The sequence below is a fragment of the Rhinoraja longicauda genome, chromosome 31, assembly GCF_053455715.1.
Source record: "Rhinoraja longicauda isolate Sanriku21f chromosome 31, sRhiLon1.1, whole genome shotgun sequence".
Taxonomy (NCBI): domain Eukaryota; kingdom Metazoa; phylum Chordata; class Chondrichthyes; order Rajiformes; family Arhynchobatidae; genus Rhinoraja; species Rhinoraja longicauda.
The window spans coordinates 13423778-13446585 of record NC_135983.1 but is presented as its reverse complement, the minus strand read 5'-3'; the positions used below and the strand labels follow the sequence as shown (position 1 = coordinate 13446585).

The window sequence follows — 22808 nt, the reverse complement described above, 5'->3', positions numbered from 1 at the left end:
GTCATTATAGGCAACCTTAAGTTTATGGATGCTTGACTTATTAAACTTTATCCACAAAGGAGCAGTGTAAAGAGGAGTACAGTGTAAATTCAGAAGCCAGTAAGGAGAATAATGAGGGAAAGCAAACTATGAGGGATAACTCGTGAGGAACGTAAAAAAGTGCAATAAGAATTTCTTTAAGCATACAAAAAGGGAATTCATTCAGACAACCAGCAAAGTCCTTCACCTACCAATGCCAACGATCAATCAGTTGCATTAGTCCAGCATTTGATCCTCAGCCTGCCAAGTCTGCTTAAATGTCATGAGAACACTTGCCACCACTACCCCCTCTGGCGGTGAGTTTCAGATTGCAACCATCCTCAGGGTGAAAATGCACTTCCTCAGAACCTTTCCAAACCCTCTGCTCATGCTATAACATTTTTCCAATAGTGTAGTGACCAGAACTGCATGCAATACTCCAGCTGAGATCTAACCCATGGTTTTATAAAGTTGGATACAACTTCCCAGTTCTTGTGTCCAGTGCTCCAACTAATGAAGGTCTGTATCCCATATGCTTTCTTCACACGTTATGTGTACCTGCACTGCTGCTTTCAAGGATCTTTGCACTTATACACCAGGGTCAATGTTTTTCAACACTCGCTTGGACATGACTATTTACGGTGTACGTGTTAGCCTCATTAGTAATCCCAAAATGTATTACTTTATATTTATAAACATCTACAGTTTCTCAGCCCATTTAACCAACATACTGATGTATCTCTCTGGAGCATAAAAAGTGAATAGCACGGATGTTGATTACTATCCATCTGTACTAGAGTCTCCTAAATGTAGAAACTAAAGGAACTGCAGATGCTGGTTTACAAAAAAGACACAAAGTGCCAGGTTGAGACCCTTCTTCCAACTGGCCTGACTCCGCTGAGTTACTTCGACACTTTGTGTCTTTTGTTCTTGGGTGTCTCGAAGTCTGGTCATAATAAATTCATGTTCATAAATGATAGGAGCAGAATTAGGCCATTCGGCCCATCAAATCTACTCCGCCATTCAATCATGGCTGATCTATCTTTCCCCTTTAACCCCATTCTCCTGCCTTCTCCCCATAACCCCTGACACCTGGACTAATCAACATAACCCCTGACATCCGGACTAATCAATAATGGTGTCTAATAGGCCACTGTCAATGCCACAATGTGATTTCCTTCCAGCCGGTGCTGGTTGCTTTACTTTAATCAGTACTGGTGTTTATTGTCCCAGTATGTTTATCATATACTGTCAGTATCAATCTGTTTTATCCCTCGGGTTTCATTGGTATTTATTATTATATGGACAGTGTTGGTCTGTTTCATGTCGTCAGTGTTTAGACTGTTCCTCTGCATTCATTCTAAAATGGCTTCTAATGTTGAAGTCCCATTCGGGCGCAGGGGCCACTCACCTTGTTCTAGTGCTGCAGCAGGTTCCTCAGATGGCTTCCCCTCCGCTTCCGGCTCCTCGGCTGCTTTCGCCTCGGCCGCTAGCTCTTCAGCCGTTTTCTCCTCTGCTGCCGGCTCCTCGGCTGGTTTCTCCTCAGCCCCTGGCTCTTCAGCTGGTTGCTCCTCGGCAGCTGGTTCCTCTGTTGGAGGAGAGGCCGCTGTAGCCAATATAACAGTAAGTATATAAGTATACGTGCTGCATGAAAATATCTCTGATACGACACGAGAGTATAATACGAATTCTGCGACATTCCTCCAGGACACACAGTGAACTCCACAAATGACCCAGATCAGCGTTTGTGTATAAACCAGTCTGCACATGTGTCAGAGAATGGCTGATGAGTAGAGTCATAGAGTGATACAGTGTAACACACCGACCAACATGTCCCATCTACACTAGACCAACTTGCCTGCATTTGGCCCATCTATATAATATCTTCTATCTATATAATACTAAAACTCTGCGGTCCAACATTCCGTATGTATGTATGTATATGTGTATGTACGGAAGATTACTTACAAACCCTACTCCTCCTAGACGGTACACCAAAGCGCTACGATTTTTGTACCGCCGTATTCACCATTAACCTGGGCAACTATTGTAAGTACTTTCGTTCAAATTGAAGCTACCTTTTTAAAGCTAGAGAGATATTAAAGTTTAAATTTTCATTTCTAACCCTTTTCTTCAAGGGGCTACATTTGTTTCCAAAAGTTTACAGAAAAGGATTTAGTTTTCAGCAAGGATTTAGTTTTCAGCTTGTGACGGCGGCTACATTGTTTCGAAAAGCTTCCAAGAAGTCTTTTTTGTTATTGCAAGTCAAGTCAAGTCAAGTCAAGTCACTTTTATTTGTATAGCACATTTAAAAACAACCCACGTTGACCAAAGTACTGCACATCTGATTAGGAAAAAAACCCAAAACATCTGATTAGGAAAAAAAAAAAAAAAAGAAGGCTATAGTGGTCACTTGACATACACAGATCAGGAGGACAGAGTAAGAGTGGGGCTGGGGGAGGAGAGAATGGGGGGTGTGGGGACGGGCCCAACGGGCCCTCCCCAACGGGCACACTTGGAGAGTAAGAGTGGGGCTGGGGGAGGAGAGAATGGGGGGTGTGGGGACGGGCCCAACGGGCCCTCTTTTCCGGGCCCAACGGGCACACTTGGAGAGTAAGAGTGGGGCTGGGGGAGTGAGAATGGGGGGTGTGGGGACGGGCCCAACGGGCCCTCTTTTCAGCAAGGATTTAGTTTTCAGCTTGTGACGGCTACATTGTTTCGAAAAGCTTCCAAGAAGTCTTTTTTGTTATTGCAAGTCAAGTCAAGTCAAGTCAGTTTTATTTGTATAGCACATTTAAAAACAACCCACGTTGACCAAAGTACTGCACATCTGATTAGGAAAAAACAAACAAACATCTGATTAGGGAAAAAAAAAAAGAATGAAGGCTATAGTGGTCACTTGACATACACAGATCAGGAGGACGGGCCCAACGGGCACACTTGGAGAGTAAGAGTGGGGCTGGGGGAGGAGAGAATGGGGGGTGTGGGGACGGGCCCAACGGGCCCTCTTTTCCGGGCCCAACGGGCACACTTGGAGAGTAAGAGTGGGGCTGGGGGAGTGAGAATGGGGGGTGTGGGGACGGGCCCAACGGGCCCTCTTTTCTAGTATAATACTAAAACTCTGCGGTCCAACATTCCGTATGTATGTATGTATATGTGTATGTACGGAAGATTACTTACAAACCCTACTCCTCCTAGACGGTACACCAAAGCGCTACGATTTTTGTACCGCCGTATTCACCATTAACCTGGGCAACTATTGTAAGTACTTTCGTTCAAATTGAAGCTACCTTTTTAAAGCTAGAGAGATATTAAAGTTTAAATTTTTCATTTCTAACCCTTTTCTTCAAGGGGCTACATTTGTTTCCAAAAGTTTCCAGAAAAGGATTTAGTTTTCAGCAAGGATTTAGTTTTCAGCTTGTGACGGCTACATTGTTTCGAAAAGCTTCCAAGAAGTCTTTTTTGTTATTGCAAGTCAAGTCAAGTCAAGTCAAGTCAGTTTTATTTGTATAGCACATTTAAAAACAACCCACGTTGACCAAAGTAGTGCACATCTGATTAGGAAAAAAAAAAACAACATCTTGGAGAGTAAGAGTGGGGCTGGGGGAGGAGAGAATGGGGGGTGTGGGGACGGGCCCAACGGGCCCTCCCCAACGGGCACACTTGGAGAGTAAGGGTGGGGCTGGGGGAGGAGAGAATGGGGGGTGTGGGGACGGGCCCAACGGGCCCTCTTTTCTAGTATCTATATAATACTAAAACTCTGCGGTCCAACATTCCGTATATATGTAATACTAAAACTCTGCGGTCCAACATTCCGTATGTATGTATGTATATGTGTATGTACGGAAGATTACTTACAAACCCTACTCCTCCTAGACGGTACACCAAAGCGCTACGATTTTTGTACCGCCGTATTCACCATTAACCTGGGCAACTATTGTAAGTACTTTCGTTCAAATTGAAGCTACCTTTTTAAAGCTAGAGAGATATTAAAGTTTAAATTTTCATTTCTAACCCTTTTCTTCAAGGGGCTACATTTGTTTCCAAAAGTTTACAGAAAAGGATTTAGTTTTCAGCAAGGATTTAGTTTTCAGCTTGTGACGGCGGCTACATTGTTTCGAAAAGCTTCCAAGAAGTCTTTTTTGTTATTGCAAGTCAAGTCAAGTCAAGTCAAGTCACTTTTATTTGTATAGCACATTTAAAAACAACCCACGTTGACCAAACTACTGCACATCTGATTAGGAAAAAAACCCAAAACATCTGATTAGGAAAAAAAAAAAAAAAAGAAGGCTATAGTGGTCACTTGACATACACAGATCAGGAGGACAGAGTAAGAGTGGGGCTGGGGGAGGAGAGAATGGGGGGTGTGGGGACGGGCCCAACGGGCCCTCCCCAACGGGCACACTTGGAGAGTAAGAGTGGGGCTGGGGGAGGAGAGAATGGGGGGTGTGGGGACGGGCCCAACGGGCCCTCTTTTCCGGGCCCAACGGGCACACTTGGAGAGTAAGAGTGGGGCTGGGGGAGTGAGAATGGGGGGTGTGGGGACGGGCCCAACGGGCCCTCTTTTCTAGTCTATATACTAAAACTCTCGTTGGTTTGTTCGTTTGTTCCTGAACTACTGCCAAAACGGTACACGATAGCGCGACAATTTTAAGCCCACCTTACTCACCCCGTCATCCCTTTGGTGCTAATGGGAGACGTTTCATTGAAATCGGTGTTATATTTTTAAAGTTATTCACATTTTAAAGTTTAAATCTATCTCCTAGGGAGGGAGGGGGAGGATAAGGAGGGAGGAGGGAGGCTAAGGGGGGTTGAGGGGGATGGAGTGCGGGTGGAGGGAAAAGGGGGGGGGGGAGGGGGGTAGGGGGGTAGGAGAGGGTGCTGCACCAATGCAGGAGAGGTTTGGGCCCAACAGGTTCACTTGGTCTAGTGTCCCTCTAAACCTGTTCTATCCATGTACCTGTGCAATTGCTTCTTAAACGTTGCAATTGTCCCTGCCTGAACTACCTCCTCCAGCAGCTCGTTCCATGCACTCACCACACTTTGTGTGAAAAAGGTACCCCTCAGATTCCTATAAAATCTTTCCCCCTTAACCTTAAATCTATGCCCTCTGGTTCTCGATTCTGGACAAGAGACTCTGTGCGTCCACCCGATCTATCCCTCTCAGCAGTAAAGCAGAGGATGCCTGATATATCAGTCAGTCCCTGCGTTCCTTCAAGTACACACATGTATAAAGACAAGGAAGGCACACCATTCTATGTCCACAGACATACCACATACCAGTGAACAAAAGCCAACATGCCTTTTCATCATCGTCATAGAGGGAGAGACAGCATAGCAACGGGGCCTTTAGCTCACAATATCCATGCCCAACATGATGCCAAAATCAACTCCTATATGTCTACACATAAACCAGATCTTTCCCTTCCCTGCATACACATATGCCTATCCAAACATCTCTTAAATGCCACTATCATGTCTGCCTCAACCACCACCCCTGCTGGAGAGTTCTGCCCACCTACAACTCTCTGTGTAACAAACTAGTCCCAAACATCTCCTTTAAAGTTTCCTCTTCTCAACTTAAACGTATGCAGTAATAACAGTACCCCATTCCTGCTTTCTCTCCATACCCCTTGATTCCGTTAGCCCTAAGAGCTCTATCTAACTCTCTCTTGAAAACATCCAGTGAATTGGCCTCCACTACCTTCTGTGGCAGAGAATTCCACAGATTCACAACTCCCTGGGTGAAAAGGTTTTTCCTCATCTCAGTCCTAAATGGCCTACCTCTTATTCTTAAACTGTGACCCCTGGTTCAGGACTCCCCCAACATCGGGAACATTTTTCGTGCATCTAGCCTGTCCAATCCCTTTAGAATTTTATATGCTTCTATAAGATCCTCTCTCATCCTTCTAAATTCCAGTCGATCCATTCCCAGTCGATCCATTCTTTCATCATATGTCAGTCCCACCATCCCGGGAATTAACCTGGTGAACCTACGCTACACTCCCTCAATAGCAAGAATGTCCTTCCTCAAATTAGGAGACCAAAAATGCGCACAATTCTCCAGGTGTGGTCTCACCTGTACAACTGCAATAGGACCTCCTTGCTCCTATACTCAAATCCTCTCGCTATGAAGGCCAACATGCCATTTGCTTTCTTCACTGCCTGCTGTACCTGCCTGCTTACTTTCAGTGACTGATGTACAAGGACACCCAGGTCTCGTTGCACCTCCCCTTTTCCTAATCTGACACCATTCAGATAATAATCTGCCTTCTTGTTCTTGCCACCAAAGTAGATAACCTCACATTTATCCACATTATACTGATCTGCCATGCATCTGCCCACACACCCTACCTGTCCAAGTCACCCTGCAGCCTCATAGCATCCTCATTGCAGCTCATACTGCCATCCAGCTTTGTGTCATCCGCAAACATGGAGATGTTACATTTAATTCCTTCATCTAAATCGTTAATATACAGTATATTGTAAATAACTGTGGTCCCAACACTGAGCCTTGCGGCACCCCACTAGTCACTGCCTGCCATTCTGAAAAGGACCCGTTAATTCCTACTCGGGATGAAGGAGAGTCTTTTTATCTGTATTTTCAGTTCATCTGAGTCTCTTTCTGCCCAACTCGCCCAAATCATCTTCCCTCTTGCCTTAATCTTGTACACCAGAAATATTGTATGCTCCCTCTTTGCTCTTCTATTTTTTAGGCACTCCCCTACAATTCCCCTACTCTTGAAGGGCCGGCAGAGTCTTCAGTTCACAGTCTTCACCTGCCTTGTGATTTGTGTTTTTTTGTTCGCCACACTTTCAATTCCTCAGAATCAGAGATGGGATTTTTTTAAATGCCCATGTGTCATGCACACGTACTCTGAAATCCCACAGGTTGTTTTCACTGGCAACTGCAGAAGTGACAAATATGTAGCACTTAAAGACTAATTCAGGCCATCCTGTAATTATTTATTCTGTAGAATCTTTAGTTTCTGTCATGAGAGTACACACACCTTTTAGCTTATCATCCCATTTCCACCCAGGCTGAAACTCATTCTTTTTTTCTCTACAAACACTGATGGAATGTGGAAATATAAGGTTGAAGGCCAAGCACTGAATCCTGGAAGTGAAATATTATCTCTGCACGGTTCGCATTTACTGCTGGCTGTGGTGGCTGACATCAGTCAAAATCCCAGCCTTGAGACCACAATGATTGGGTTAATGTATGATGAGCAGGGATGATGGGGTTAACATGAGATGAGCGTTTGACAGCACTGGGCCTCCACTTGCTGCAGTTTGGAAGGATGAGGGGGTGACCTCATTGAACCTTGCTGAATAGTGAAAGGACTGGATAGAGTGGATGTGGAGAGGATGTTTCCACTAATGGGAGAGTCTAGGACCAGAGGGCAGAGCCTCAGAATAAAAGGATGCACCTTTAGAAAGGGGATAGAGGAATTTCTTTAAACAGAAGGGTTGGTGAATCTGTGGAATTTATTGCTACAAGTCATTGGGTATTTTTTAAGCGGAGATTGACATATTCTTGATTAGTAAGGGTATCAAAGGATATAGGGAGAAGGCAGGAGAATGGGGTTGAGAGGGAAAGATAGATCAGCAATGATTGAATGGCTGAGTAATCTCAATGAGATGAATGGTCTAATTCTGCCCCTATGACTCATGAATTAATGAATATTCAATTCTATTCAGTTTCTAAGCAAGACTAGGACAACTTTCAGGCATGGACCAGAAGGTGAATGAACTCATGTTGGAGATATCAACACCTCGTGAGTTCACACGTGAAGGGTGGCGGGGATACGCCAGATAATTATTGGCCTGTGAATTCAACATCAGTGGAAGATAAGTTATTGGAGAAAATTCTGAGGAGTTCATCAACACTTGGAAAGGCAGTGATTATTAAAAGGTGGTTGACATGGTTATGTTGGGGAGATATCCTGTATGAGAAATTCAATGGAATATTTTGAGAAGATAACAAAATTTGGTGATGTGGGAGATGCAGTTGATGCGGTCCACATGGACTTTAGTCAGGTTTGTAATGACACCCTACATGGGAAATTGGTGCAAAAGATTAGATCCTGTGAGATTCAGAGTAAATTGACAATCCAAATCTAACATTGGCTTGGTAACAATTGGCAGGGGGTGATGGCACACAGCAGTTTTTGTGAGTACGAGCTTGTTACCAGTGGTGGATATCCGGGATCATTGTTTGGATCTTTAATGTTTGTTTTATGTTAATGATATGGATATGAATGTAGGAGGTATTATAATTAAGTTTGCAGATAACATGAAAATTGATGATGTTGCTAATGCCTAGGAGGATAATCCAAGGTAATAGGATATTAATCAGCTAGTTAGACACATAGATCAGTGGCGGGTGAAATTTAATCCTCTAAATGTGAGGTGATGCACTTAGGGGAGGATTAATAGGAGGATAAGTGCACTGAATGGTTGGGCACTGGCGGGTATCGAGGAACAGAGTGACCTTGGTGATGTGCACCTGCAAAGATGCTTAAGCTGTCAGCATTGGTGGGAATGAATCAGAAGCATACTGCCTAATATATACCTCACAATATCTGATAAATATCCAGACATGCATCTGAATCACCAAAGCTTAGAAGGTCATGGACTAAGGGCAGGTGTGAATAGGATTAGTGCAAAATGGGTACTTGTTGGTCGCATGGTCCTCTTGGGCTAAAAGGCATGTTGCTGTGCTATACAGCTCAATAACTCTGGGTATTGTCATTGCTGAGTACCCCCCATCTGGCCACCACTGAATAAAATGAGGTTTTGTGTCTGGGTTGAAGAAACCCTTCATCAGCTGCACTACAATTTTTAAAGAAGCTGACTCACCACAACCTTCTCTAGGGCCATTGGAGAGATCCTGACCCTGCCGGTGATCCCGCGTACAATAGAGTGTGAGGGTGGACAGCTGAACGAATTTGCTCTCTCGTGCATCGGCCTTTTCTACTTGCCTTGTGCTGGTTCTTCTGCGGGTTGATCCTCAGGGGAAGGTTCGGGCTTGCTGAACGAGGGGTCCAGAGGTTGAACATTCGTGGCAAAGGATTCTGCATCGGTAGTGTTCCCGCGGGTCTTGTACTGAGCCACCACAAAAGCCCCTTTGTCACTCACGACATACGCAATCCCCATATCTGTGGTCTCCTGCCAGATCAGCTGAGTGAAGTGCTCTAATGGGCAAAGAGGTAAATAAAGCACAAATTTAACCTTAAGGGCCTGCCCACTTAGGCGATTTTTAAGGCGACCGCCAAAGTCATAGCAGATCGCCGAAATTTTCTTTTACCCTACGACAATGACCACGACAATGCTGAGTCGGGTCGATACAAGTTACCTGTATCTTTTAGCACCTGGCTAAAAGATTACTCCGTCTTCGGAAACATCGCGAAATTCCCACGCTTACCTGACCGTCAAACTGTCGCCTCCAATCTACCTGTCAAATGTCCGGACGGTAAATAAATTAGTTAAACAAAACTATCTTCTGGTATCTTCAAATGCCTTGTCTTAATTTAATATTATGTGCTTCTGAATGCATCTGCGCCAACCTAGCAAACCTGGGGACAGCATGCGACAGACAGCGCCCGCAATAAGCTACGATACCTGGCGACAAGCCAGCTGTCGCCAAGAAATTTCTATCTGGAAATTTTTTCCGTGATGCGCCGAGATCCGCTACGATTCACTGAAGACTCCTCACGGTCATGCCCGCGACACCCCGGCAAACGTTCAGCGACAGCCTAGTCGCCGGCAGTCGCCTTAAAATCACCTAAGTGGGACAGGCCCTTAAAATTAGTCTGTTTGCACAGATACGAGTACAAATATAAACGTGACTGTCAATGTTCATATATACATACACATGCTGTATGTGTAGGTGAGAGCGGGTATATATATATTAGACATTTATGTGTGCATCAATGTAACAGTACAAATCTGCAGATATATGTGGGATGTATGTATATTGGATGAGCAGATTAGTGTATGTCGTGAATCTGTAAATATAGATTTCTAAATGTGTGTACAAATGTCTGACTGTGTCTTGTGTGATCAAGAGTGTACGTGTGTGTGTGCCTGCGTGAGTGTATCGGCATTTTGGTATACCCATGTGTAAGTTTATGTGCGCACAGTGTTTGCATGAATTTGTGATAGTCTGGATGTACCCAAAAATGTTCATGTATGGAACTGTGTGAACATGTTTAACAGTGCGACTATATATTTATCAGTATGTGTACATGCCAGATTTCATGTCGGTGTATACAAAAATATATAAAAATCTATGAATCAGTTGAAGGAGTAGGTCACTTGGTCACTTGAGCCTGCTTTGCCATTTAAAGCTATCATGTTGATCTGATTGTAACTCTACATTCAATCTACCCATGGTAACCTTTAAAATATATTAAGGCTGAACAAGGTAGGTACTTGATAAGGAACAGGATCAAACACGTTGCTCCCACCACTCCGAGACTCCATTAGGAAACCTTGTATGGTACGGTATATTGAAGGTTTGATCAGGATAAAACAGGGAAGCATTCGACAGGTATAGGAAACAGGAACAGAGTGAGTATCTTGCAAAACATAGAAGTTACAGGAGAGAACTAAAGGAAGAAATTAGGAGGATAAAAAGTGCCATGAGATATCCCTGGCAAGTAAGATTAAGGTGAATGAGCACTCTATAAGTATATCAGAAGCAAGTGGGTAACTAGAGAATGGGTGTCTAAAGAGGTCTATGTATGGATCCAAGGAATGTGGAAGAGATTTTCTCATCTGCATTCACATGGAAGAAGAATGTGGAAGATAGTGGGTTGTGGGAAGGGTTGAAGCCTTTTGGTATTAAGAAGGAGGAGCTGGAAGAGGTCATGGAATACACAAGGATTGTCAAATCCACAGGGCCAGGTGAGATCTATCCCCGGACTTAGTGGGAACAAGGGTGGAATTGCTGGGGCCCTGATAGAGATGTTTGTATCTTCACTGAGCACAGGCAGGCACAGAAGACTTGAAGATAGCGATATTGTTCTTTTATTTATAAAGTGCAGCAGGAATTAGCCGGGTAACAACAGGCTAGTAAGCCTTAAGTCAGTGATAGCGAAATTATTGGAGAAAATGCTATGGGATAGGGACATTTGAAAAGGCAGGGGTGAATCAGCGATGATCACCATGGCTTTGTGAGGGCAAATTCCTGCCACACTAGTTTCTCTGAATTTTCTGAGGAGGTGAAGTAGAAGGAAGAAGGCAGGGTGGTAGACATTGCCTGAATGCATTTCATTACAGCATTTGATAAGGTCCTGAAGATTAAGACACATAGGATTCAAGGCAATCTGGCTTATTGGAACTAACACTGGCTTGGTGATGGGATGCTGAGGGTGAAGCTGGAAGGATGCTTTTCTAATTAGAAGTCCGTGAGCAGTGGGGTGTCACAGGCATCAGTGCTAGGAGCGTTGTTGGTTGTGATCTGTATTAACCACTTGGATGTGAATGTAGGAGGTATTTGTAAATTTGTGAATGTTAATAAAATTGGTGGTGTAGTGGACAGTGAGGAAAGTTGTCCCTCAGGCTACAACGGATGGAGATCAGATGGAAAGTTAGATAGAACATTGGTATAGTTGAGTATAGTTGGGATATTATATTACAGTTATACAAGACATTGGTGAGGCCGCACTTGGAGAATTGTCTTCAGTTTTGGTCACCCTACTATAGGAAGGATATTGTTAAGCTCGAAATAGTACAGAGAAGATTTATCAGGATGTTGCCAAGACTTGAAGGCCTGAGCTGATGGGAGAGGTTGGAAAGGCTAGGACTTTATTCCTTGGAGCGCAAGAGACTGAGGGATGATATGGAGATGTATACGACCATGAGGGGGATAAATAGGGTGAATGAACCCAGATTAGGGGAATCAAGACACCCAGGGAGATAGATTTAAGGTGAGAGGGGGAAGATTTAATTGGAACCTGAGAGTAATTTTTTTTTCACACAGAGGGTGGTGGGTATATGAAACGAGCTGCTAGAGAAGGTAGTTGACGCAGGTACTTGAACAGCATTTAAAAAATCATTTGAACAGATACATGGATATGTAATTTAAGAGGTTATGGGCCAAATGCAGGCAGGCGGGGCTGGTGTAGGTGGGGCACTTTGATTGGCATTGGCAAGTTGGGCGAAGTGCCTGTTTCCCTGCTGTGTAACTCCATGTCTCTAAGAGGGCATGCAACATGCTTGCCTTTGTTACCCGGATTGGAGGACTTTAGTTATGGAGAGAGATTGGGTAGGCTGGGCTTGCTTTCCCTCAAGTGAAAGAGGCTTGGAGATAAACTAAACTGAACTGCCTGACAAAGGTATAGGAAATAACAAAATGCTTCGATGGGGTTGAAACCCAATATCTTATTGATGATGGCATCCACCCAATAGGGCATTAGTTTAACGATGTGAGAGAAAGGATTTTACAGGCGATATGAGGGGAAGGTTTTTTTTTTGGTTGATATAGAGTGGCGCCATCAGCGATGGCAGCCTCGCCAACAGTCTTGTCTGTTTTTTTCATCTTTTTAATTATTTTTAGTGTGTTTTAAAGTTTGTGTTAATGTTCTCTGGTTTGTTTTATGTGGGGCGTGGGGTCGGGGGAAACTTTTTTTCAATCTCTTACATTGCCGGCGATGCGATTGTTTTCCGGATCGTATCTCCGGTCACTCTGCGGCCTAACATCATGGAGCTGGCGGCTTTGCTCGAGACTGACTTTGAGCCCCACCGCGGGGCCGTGGACTTACCTTCGGAGCCTGCGATCCCTTGCCTGGGATCGACGCTCCAACCGCAGCCTGCGGATTTCAACATCGAGGAGCTCGCAGCCTTGGGTAGAGACTGATGTTGGGAAGCTCCAAAGTCGCAGGAGGTTTGACTAGCCCCAACCCGGGGTCTGATCGCCCAGCGCAGGGAGCTGAGATCCCCCCGATGCGGGAGCTTGATCACCACGATGCAGAGGGCTTGACCGGTGGCTGCTGGAGCCAAGATCACCACGACAACGGAGGTTCGAGTGCCCCGACCGCGGGACAACAAAGAAGGGAAGAAGATTGAACTTTTGTTTTGCCTTCTTTCACAGTGAGGATTGTGGGGAGTTGCTGTGGTGGATGTTCATGTTAAAAATCTATTTGGGTGTCTTGTTGCTCTTTATTGGTATGACTGTACGGCAAATCAAATTCCTCATAAGTTGCAAAACATACTTGGCTAATAAATGACTATTATGATTATGATCTATAATTCACTGCCAGAGGAGATGATGGAATCAGACACAATCACTATGTTTAAGAAATGGACTTAAATAGGCATGGCATAGAAGGATATGGGAGCTAATGCGAGCTAATAGAATAGAATCCTGATACATTGGTAAAAAGGTTGGCGTAAATGTGGTGGGCTGAAGGGCCCATGGTTTCTGTACTCTATGACTCTATGACATATACATTCTATAAATTAAATTGTGTGTGTTCATGCAGGCATGTGCATGTGTATCTGAATGTGCATTTGTATCTGATTTGCATAAGCAGTTCTACCTGTTCATGTAGGGACAAGACTATGTAGGGAGGTGCAGAACCTGGCGGACTGGTGCTCTGATAACAACCTGTCCCTAAATACCACCAAGACCAAGGAGCTGATCATCAACTTCCGTAGATCACACAACGGGGAATACGCCCCGATCTTTATCAACGGGGAAAGTGTGGAGAGAGTGTCCAGCTTCAAGTTTCTGGGCACTCACATTTCGGAGGACCTAACATGGTCCAATAACACTGCTGCGCTGGTCAAGAAGGCACAGTAACGACTGTTCTACCTAAGAACACTGAAGAAGTCTGGTCTATCCCAACAGCTGCTGATGACATTCTACCGCTGCACCATAGAGAGCATCCTAACACATGGAATCCCTGTGTGGTACCTCAGCTGCACGGAGGCAGAGAGGAAAGCTCTTCAGCGGGTGGTCCATAGAGCTCAGAGGACCATCGGAACACAGCTACCAGCCTTGGAGGGCATCTACAACACATGATGTCTCAGAAAAGCCACCAGCATCCACAAAGACTCTTCACACCCCTGCAACTGTCTGTTCGAACTTCTACCCTCGGGCAGACGATACAAGGCCTTCTACGCCCACACCTCCAGACTCAGGAACATCTTCATCCCCAGGGCCATAGCTGCTATGAACTGGTCCTGCTGAGCCGGATGGTGACATCGCACAGATCTACTTGCACTTTATTCTGTTTTAAAACTGTTACAATTTGTTTCATTGGGTTGTTTAAATTAATACTGACTAGCTAATTAATTTATTGCATCGTATGGGAGGCGCATTCCCAATCTCGTTGTACCCCTGTACAATGACAATAAAGATATATTGTATTGTATTGTATAAATTTGGGTTGATAATGTGTTTGATAAACTGTCCTCTACTCCACCCACTCCACTATCTACAAAGTTCCCACTAAATTTGGGGCACAGGTTACCTGGGCAGCTGACTGAGATTTTTTCAAACACACCCACGATAATCTCGCCATTGCTTTCATTTGGTTACACGACAGGACAAAAAATAAACATTTACCGGTTTTTGTGGAGGGAGCAGGATTTTCATAGTCATAGTATTTAATTTCAGAGTACCAGTGGTCCACGGCTTCATTGCCTAAAACACATTGAAGACAAATCAAGTAGAAATTATTGGAAAGTGAATGTTGACCTGGAAGTAAAAGTAGTGAAAGAACAAATTAACAGATTAATATCGTGTTCAGATTACTTTTTAAATAGCATTTGTTGGATACAAAGGCAAAATGGCGCAGTAACTCAACAGGTCAGGCAGCATCTCTGGAGGGCTTGGATAGGTGGGCGTTTTGGGTCAAGATCCTTCTGCAGACTGAAGGGTCGGAACCCTTCTTAAGTCTGAAGGAGGATCCTGACCTAAGACCCCCAGAGATGCTGCCTGACCCACTGAGTTACTCCAACACTTTGTGTTCTATGCAAGGTTCAAGTATCTGCAGTTCCTTGTGTCTACACTTGTTGGATATGAACAGGATGAGCTTTCTGCAAGACAACTCCTTCACAATATCTCTCAGAGAGAGAATAAATGTCAATATCCAAGCGAGACCAAGCTGGAGGTTATGCAATAATATGTGGGGACTGATATCTATTTAAAGTAATATATGATGCACTTCTTCATAAAATATGATTCAGTACTCCGCAGAACCTGTGATCCCACTCGCCACAGAACACGTGATCCGGTAGTCCATGTCACATGTGATCCAACATGCTACTGAACACTCGATGAGGAACTGCATGTACCATGTGATCCCACACACGACAGACCACTTTATACAATACTGCATGTGACACGTGATTCAATATGCCACAGAACACTTGATTCAGTACTCTGTGTAACATGCGATCCAACATGCCACAAAACATGCGATCTAGCATGTAACATGTGATGTCACGCTACTGTCGCCCTGTACCTTCAGGAGTCCAGGGTGAACGTTGCTCTCATCAGCTGAGCCCGTGTAGTGAGAGCCCACTTGGCTCCTCCGCTGCACTCCAGCCTGGTGTAGTGGGAGCCCACTTGGCTCCTCTGCTGCAGTCCTGATCACTATGATGATTAATACGTGGGGATCGCTGGTCGGCGCGGACCCAGTGGGCCAAAAGGGCCTGTTTCCAGGCTGTATCTCTAAACTAAACTAATCTCTGTCTTCATTATCAAGGTACTTTGCGGAATACTTTCAACCGCAGTGCAAAAGTCAAACCATATAAAGCAGCGGGCGCAACAACACAAACCTTTGATTTCTCCTTCAGTGATGCTGGGATTGGACCAGATATTCTCCCCAAAGTTGGTGGGACTCTGTGCAATGACACCATCCTGTGTGAGGACATTTGCCCAGACGCTGCAATCCTTGCTCATCTCCCTGTTAAACGTCAGAGGTGCTGTGTTGTGATGAGCTCGGTACTGATTGTGAGCCTCCAATGCCTCTTTCTCAAACGACGACATTTCTGAAAATGAAATCCAGATTTTGTCGGTTGTACTGCAGCACCCAGGATGGAATAAACCAACAGCCATTTGCTCACACCACTCCATCACCCACTCTGCAAGTACCCTGGTGCAGAAGCCGCAGGCTGGAGGATGGGATTGGTACAGGTAGCATGGACGGAGGGGCCAAATGGCCTGTTTCCATGCCCCTATCACATTGATCATCCCGATCCAGAGGTCCAATTCTCCAGCTCTTGGCCGTACAATTCACTGGTTGAGTGATCGAGCCATGGAGAGATACAGTACAGGTCCTTGGTTCCTTCACGTCCAAGCCCACTGCCAAGTACCCATGAACACAAACCCCATCCTCCCCAGATTCATGTTCCCCAGACTTCCGAATACTCCCCCAAGATTCCAACACTCACTTACAGACGAGGGGGCAATTTATAACAGCCAATTAGCTATAAACCCCACAGGACTTTGGGAATGTGGGCCGGACTGAAACTCCCGGGGGAAAGCCCACGCAGTCACGGGAAAAATGTGCAAACTCCAGACACAACACCTTGAGGTCAGGATCGAACCCACGTCTCTGGAACTGTGAGGTTGTGGCTCTACCCGCTGCACAATGAGCTGCCCTCATGTGGCAGAACTACACAACCTCCTTTCAAAAGACTTTACCATCAACAAACTCAACCCAGCCTACCCTCCTACAAACCAACCCCTCCTACACATTGCCTGATCAACCAAGTCAACCCATCACTCTCCTCTTTTACTCAATCCATCCCTGCACACTCCCTACCAACCATCCCATCCCGGCACACTCCCCTATTACTCAACCCATATCACCACACTCCCTTTCAACCAACCCAACCCAGGGCACACCCCTATTACTCAACCCATCCCAACTAACCCCCTTTTCCCAATACTCCCCTACCAACCGACCCATCCAGCATGCTCCTCTAAGGCGTGACATATTTCCTTTGCACTAACACCCGCAGTACTTACCCAACACCACTCCTATGCCCAGCCTGGTACACGGACCCCTGTAGACCACACCATGCAGTTGCTCATGGAAGGGGGTGGGGTAATGGGGCCAATGGGCTTGTTGCCCTGAGCCAACATGGACCCAATTGGTCAAATGGCCTCTTTCTGCTGCATTATCAGTATAAGGTAAGGAGAAAGTACTAACTCCATGAGTTGTAAAACCACCCTCTTCGTCTCCCCATTGGAAGGAATGTCATGCTTACATGATGTATGACTCTGTCAGGAAACCCTGGATGGGACAATATATTGCAGGTTTGATCAGGATAAAACAGGGAAGCAAATGACAGGCATAGGAAACATAAATGGAGTGAGTATCTTGTAAAATATAGAGGTTGTAGAAGAGAACTAAAGGAACATGAAGACATTTCTGCCCATTATGTTAAATCCATGTCCTTGGATTATATCATTTCTGCCCGGAAAGAAAGACTATTCCCATCTCCTCTTTAAACCATCTCATATTCATGGTGACCATTCCCATTCCTACCTGCTGTCCCATCGTCACTGGCAGTCCGTTGGGAATCCTGTTCCGCTTTTTCTCTGGAACCCACCGATTGCGAATCCATTGGTCGCACGTTAATTTGGAAGGAATGTCGGTCAACGAGATTTCCAACTGGGCTGTACTGGGCCACCACAAAGGTTCCATGCTCACTTTTGACCGATGCTATGCCCACATGCGTAGTCGCCACCCAGATCATCTGGCTGAATTGACCTGCCGAGAATGAAACATTCCAATAAAAGATTTATAAACAGAGCACGTTCGTGTGTATGCATGCCCACGGTTAAACAAGTATCCGAGTACTTGCAGTGGGACCATGCACAATGATTGAAGCTGGATGGACACTTCCTCTACTCTTTCACACAAGCACCAAGCAGATGCAACAATTATGAATGGTTTTTACTCTGTTACAACGGAACACAGCTACCAGACTTGGAGGGCAACACACGATGCCTCAGAAAAGCCACCAGCATCCACAAAGACTCTTCACACCCCTGCAACAGTCTGTTCGAACTCCTTCCATCGGGCAGACGATACAAGGCCTTCTATGCCCGCACCTCCAGACTCAGGAACAGCTTCATCCCCAGGGCCATAGCTGCTATGAACCGGTCCTGCTGAGCCGGATGGCCACAACGCATAGATCAACTTGCACTTTACCCTGTCCAAAACTGTTACAACTGTTCGTTTCGTTGGGTTGCTGCTGTCTAAATTACCTAAATTATTGCATCGTATGGGAGGCGCATTCCCAATCTCGTTGTACCCCTGGGTACAATGACAATAAAGATATATTGTATTGTATTGTATTGTATTGTATTGTAACTATGCGTTGGTGAAACATATGCATCAGCTGACTCGCCTTTCTCCCACTCTCATAAATCACCTTTGTTTCCTCAGAATATGCGGTTGCATTTTACAGCGGAGGCAAGACTATTTGGCCCATCATCTGCCTCCCAGCTCTCCGGTAAATCTCTTACTGGTCCAATTTTATTGAATGTTTGTCAGCAGCAAGTTGAAAATATCAAGGGAGAAAATGGAATCAATAAAGAACAAGGACAAGCACAGTTCTTGGATTGAAGGCCCTGCATTCTGCAGAGGTGACAGAGATTCCTGTCCAAACTGCCTCCAGTAAAGGTGCACATTCCAAGGGCAGGCAGCCAGCCTGCTTCTGATGCTGCTGATTCTGCACTGTCTCAATGCAGGGGAGGCCTGATATTATTCTGTTTCTCCCACACTTCCTGCTGTGAAGCCTCTTTGTTTACGACAACAGAGCAAAGGCATGAAACCTTCTGTCCATTCAAAGATAATAGCACACACTCCCTGCGACTCAAGACTCAACAGAACAAGACACTGCGTAAAAAGTTTATTTCAAGCTTTAACTAAACTTTTGCCATAACCTTCTTATGATTTCTTCAGGCACAAAGTGCACTGCAGTGAATTATCATATATTATTGACAGCCTCCCTCTTTTACAAATCCTGATACCACTGTTACAATTGATACAAATTTGTATGATATAAATCTCCTGCTGCCAATGTTCGAATCCTTCTCAGTATTACTAGACATCTTATCAGTTATCTCCCACTTTCATAAATCACCTTTGTTTCCACAAAATATGTCTTAGAATTTTTCAGCAAAGCATAGAAACATAGAAAATAGGTGCAGGAGTAGGCCATTCGGCCCTTCGAGCCTGCACCGTCATTCAATATGATCATGGCTGATCATCCAACTCAGTATCCCGTACCTGCCTTCTCTCCATACCCCCTGATCCCTTTAGCCACAAGGGCCACATCTAACTCCCTCTTAAATATAGCCAATGAACTGGCCTCAACTACCTTCTGTGGCAGAGAATTCCACAGATTCACCACGCTCTGTGTGAAAAAAAACTTTCTCATCTCGGTCCTAAAAGACTTCCCCCTTATCCTTAAACTGTGACCCCTTGTTCTGGACTTCCCCAACATCGGGAACAATCTTCCTGCATCTAGCCTGTCCAATCCCTTAAGAATTTTGTAAGTTTCTACAAGATCCCCCCTCAATCTTCTAAATTCCAGCGAGTACAAGCCGAGTCTATCCAGTCTTTCTTCATATGAAAGTCCTGCCATCCCAGGAATCAATCTGGTGAACCTTCTCTGTACTGCCTGTGGCAAGAATGTCTTTCCTCAGATTAGGAGACCAAAACTGTACGCAATACTCCAGGCGTGGTCTCACCAATGCCCTGGACAACTGCAGCAGAACCTCCCTGCTCCTATACTCAAATTCCCTCGCTATGAATGCCAACATACCATTCGCTTTCTTCACTGCCTGCTGCACCTGCATGCCTACTTTCAATGACTGGTGTACCACGACACCCAGGTCTCGTTGCATCTCCCCTTCTCCTAATCGGCCACCATTCAGGTAATAGTCTGCTTTCCTGTTCTTGCCACCAAAGTGGATAACCTCACATTTATCCACATTATACTGCATCTGCCATGCATTTGCCCACTCACCTAACCTACCCAAGTCACGTTGCAGCCTCCTAGCATCCTCCTCACAGCTAACACTGCCCCCCAGCTTCGTGTCATCCGCAAACTTGGAGATGTTGCATTCAATTCCCTCGTCCAAATCATTAATGTATATTGTAAATAGCTGGAAAGTTTCCAGTCAGGTTTCAGAGCCCACCACAGCACAGAGTCTGCCTTGTTGAAGGTACATAACGACCTGCTTCTCGCCATCGACACCGGCGACTGTGCAATCCTGCTCCTTCTCGACCTCAGCGCAGCGTTCGATACAGTGGACCACACCATCCTTATTGACCGTCTCCGGTACGCGGTTGGCATTGATGGCACTGCCCTGAGCTGGTTCGCTTCGTACCTCAAAGATAGGAGTTTCGCCATCAACATAGGCAGTTATTCCTCTGCTCCAGCTAGCCTCTCCTGCGGAGTTCCACAAGGCTCCATCCTAGGCCCCATTCTCTTCTCTCTATACATGCTCCCCCTTGGCCAAATCATTCAAAGGCACGGCATTTCTTTCCACTGCTATGCCGATGACACTCAGCTTTACCTCCCCCTGAAACCCAACAACCAGTCAAATTTAAACAGCCTCTTACACTGCCTTGAGGACATAAAATGTTGGATGGCACAGAACTTCCTCCAATTAAATGAGAGCAAGTCTGAGGTCATCCTATTCGGCCCCCCCGACTCCATCAAATTGATAACAGGCAGTCTTGGAAGTCTATCCTGCCTAGTCAAACCGCATGTCAAAAACCTCGGCATGATATTTGACTCTGCATTAAAATTTGATAAGCAAGTCAACGCTGTGGTAAAAGACAGCTTCTTCCAACTTCGAACCATAGCTAAAATCAAACCTTTCCTCCAATTCGACGACACAGAAAAAATCATTCACGCTTTCATTTCCTCCCGCCTAGACTACTGCAACTCCCTATACACTGGGATCAGCCAATCTTCCCTGTCCCGCCTGCAACTGGTCCAAAACGCCGCAGCGAGACTCCTGACGGGTACCCGTAAAAGGGACCACATCACCCCGATTCTGGCCTCTCTCCACTGGCTCCCTGTACGGTACAGAATCAACTTCAAGCTCCTCCTATTCACGTATAAAGCCCTAAATGGACATTCCCCCCCCCTACATCAAAAATCTTCTAACCCCCCTCTCTAACTCCAGGTCCCTCAGATCGGCCGACTTGGGGCTACTCACTATCCCGCGGTCTAGGCTTAAGCTCAGGGGTGACCGCGCTTTTGCGGTTGCAGCTCCTAGACTGTGGAACAGCATCCCTCTCCCCATCAGAACTGCCCCATCCATCGACTCCTTTAAGTCCAGGCTCAAAACCTATTTCTACTCCCTAGCGTTTGAGGCTCATTGAGGAGGCGCTGTGAACTGTTTGCGTGCTACTGTATGTTTCATTTTTTTTCCTTAGTACCTAATCAGATGTACAGCACTTTGGTCAACGTGGGTTGTTTTTAAATGTGCTATACAAATAAAATTGACTTGACTTGACTTGACTGCCTGCCATTCTGAAAAGGACCCGTTTATTCCTACTCTTTGCTTCCTGTCTGCCAGCCAGTTCTCTATCCACATCAATACTGAACCCCCAATACCATGTGCTTTAAGTTTGCATACTAATCTCTTATGTGGGACCTTGTCGAAAGCCTTCTGGAAGTCCAGATGTAACACATCCACTGGTTCTCCCTTATCCACTCTACTAGTTACATCCTCAAAAAATTCTATAAGATTCGTCAGACATGATTTACCTTTCATAAATCCATGCTGACTTTGTCCAATGATTTCACCACTTTCCAAATGTGCTGCTATCCCATCTTTAATAACTGACTCTAGCATTTTCCCCACTACCGATGTTAGACTAACTGGTCTGTAATTTCCCGTTTTCTCTCTCCCTCCCTTTTTGAAAAGTGGGGTTACATTAGCTACCCTCCAGTCCTCAGTAACTACTCCAGAATCTAAAGAGTTTTGAAAAATTATCACTAATGCATCCACTATTTCTGGGGCCACCTCCTTAAGCACTCTGGGATGCAGCCTATCTGGCCCTGGGGATTTATCGGCCTTTAATCCATTCAATTTACCTAACATCACTTCCCGACTAACCTGGATTTCACTCAGTTCCTCCATCTCATTTGACCCCCGGCCCCCTGCTATTTCCGGCAGATTATTTATGTCTTCCTTAGTGAAGACAAAACCAAAGTAGTTATTCAATTGGTCTGCCATGTCCTTGTTCCCCATGATCAATTCTCCTGTTTCTGACTGCAAGGGACCTACATTTGTTTTAACTAATCTTTTTCTCTTCACATATCTATAAAAGCTTTTGCAGTCAGTTTTTATGTTCCCTGCCAGTTTTCTTTCATAATCTATTTTCCCTTTCCTAATTAAGCCCTTTGTCCTCCTCTGCTGGACTCTGAATTTCTCCCAGTCCTCTGGTAGGCTGCTTTTTCTTGCTAATTTGTACGCTTCATCTTTTGTTTTGATACTATCCCTAATCTCCCTTGTTAGCCATGGATGCACTACCTTCCCTGATTTATTCTTTTGCCAAACTGGGATGAACAATTGTTGTAGTTCATCCATGCGGTCTTTAAATGCCTTCCATTGCATATCCACCGTCAACCCTTTAAGAATCAATTGTCAGTCTATCTTGGCCAATTCACGTCTCATGCCCTCAAAGTTACCTTTCTTTAAGTTCAGAACATTGTTTCTGACTTAACTAAGTCACTCTCCATCCTAATGAAGAACTCAACCATATTATGGTCACTCTTGCCCAAGGGGC

At 45.1% G+C, this 22808-nt stretch overlaps 1 protein-coding gene across 1 annotated transcript in view; it reads right to left on the bottom strand.

Moving 5' to 3' along the window:
- Nucleotides 1–22808, bottom strand: part of LOC144608559 (uncharacterized) — a 43242-nt gene that overhangs the window by 1687 nt on the left and 18747 nt on the right. The window contains exons 9-13 of the mRNA XM_078426509.1: nt 17532–17756; nt 15814–16026; nt 14597–14674; nt 9003–9215; nt 1430–1624 (exon numbers count right to left, since the gene is read on the bottom strand). Coding sequence (XP_078282635.1) covers nt 1430–1624; nt 9003–9215; nt 14597–14674; nt 15814–16026; nt 17532–17756 — 924 coding nt within the window. The remainder of the gene's footprint in view (nt 1–1429; nt 1625–9002; nt 9216–14596; nt 14675–15813; nt 16027–17531; nt 17757–22808) is intronic.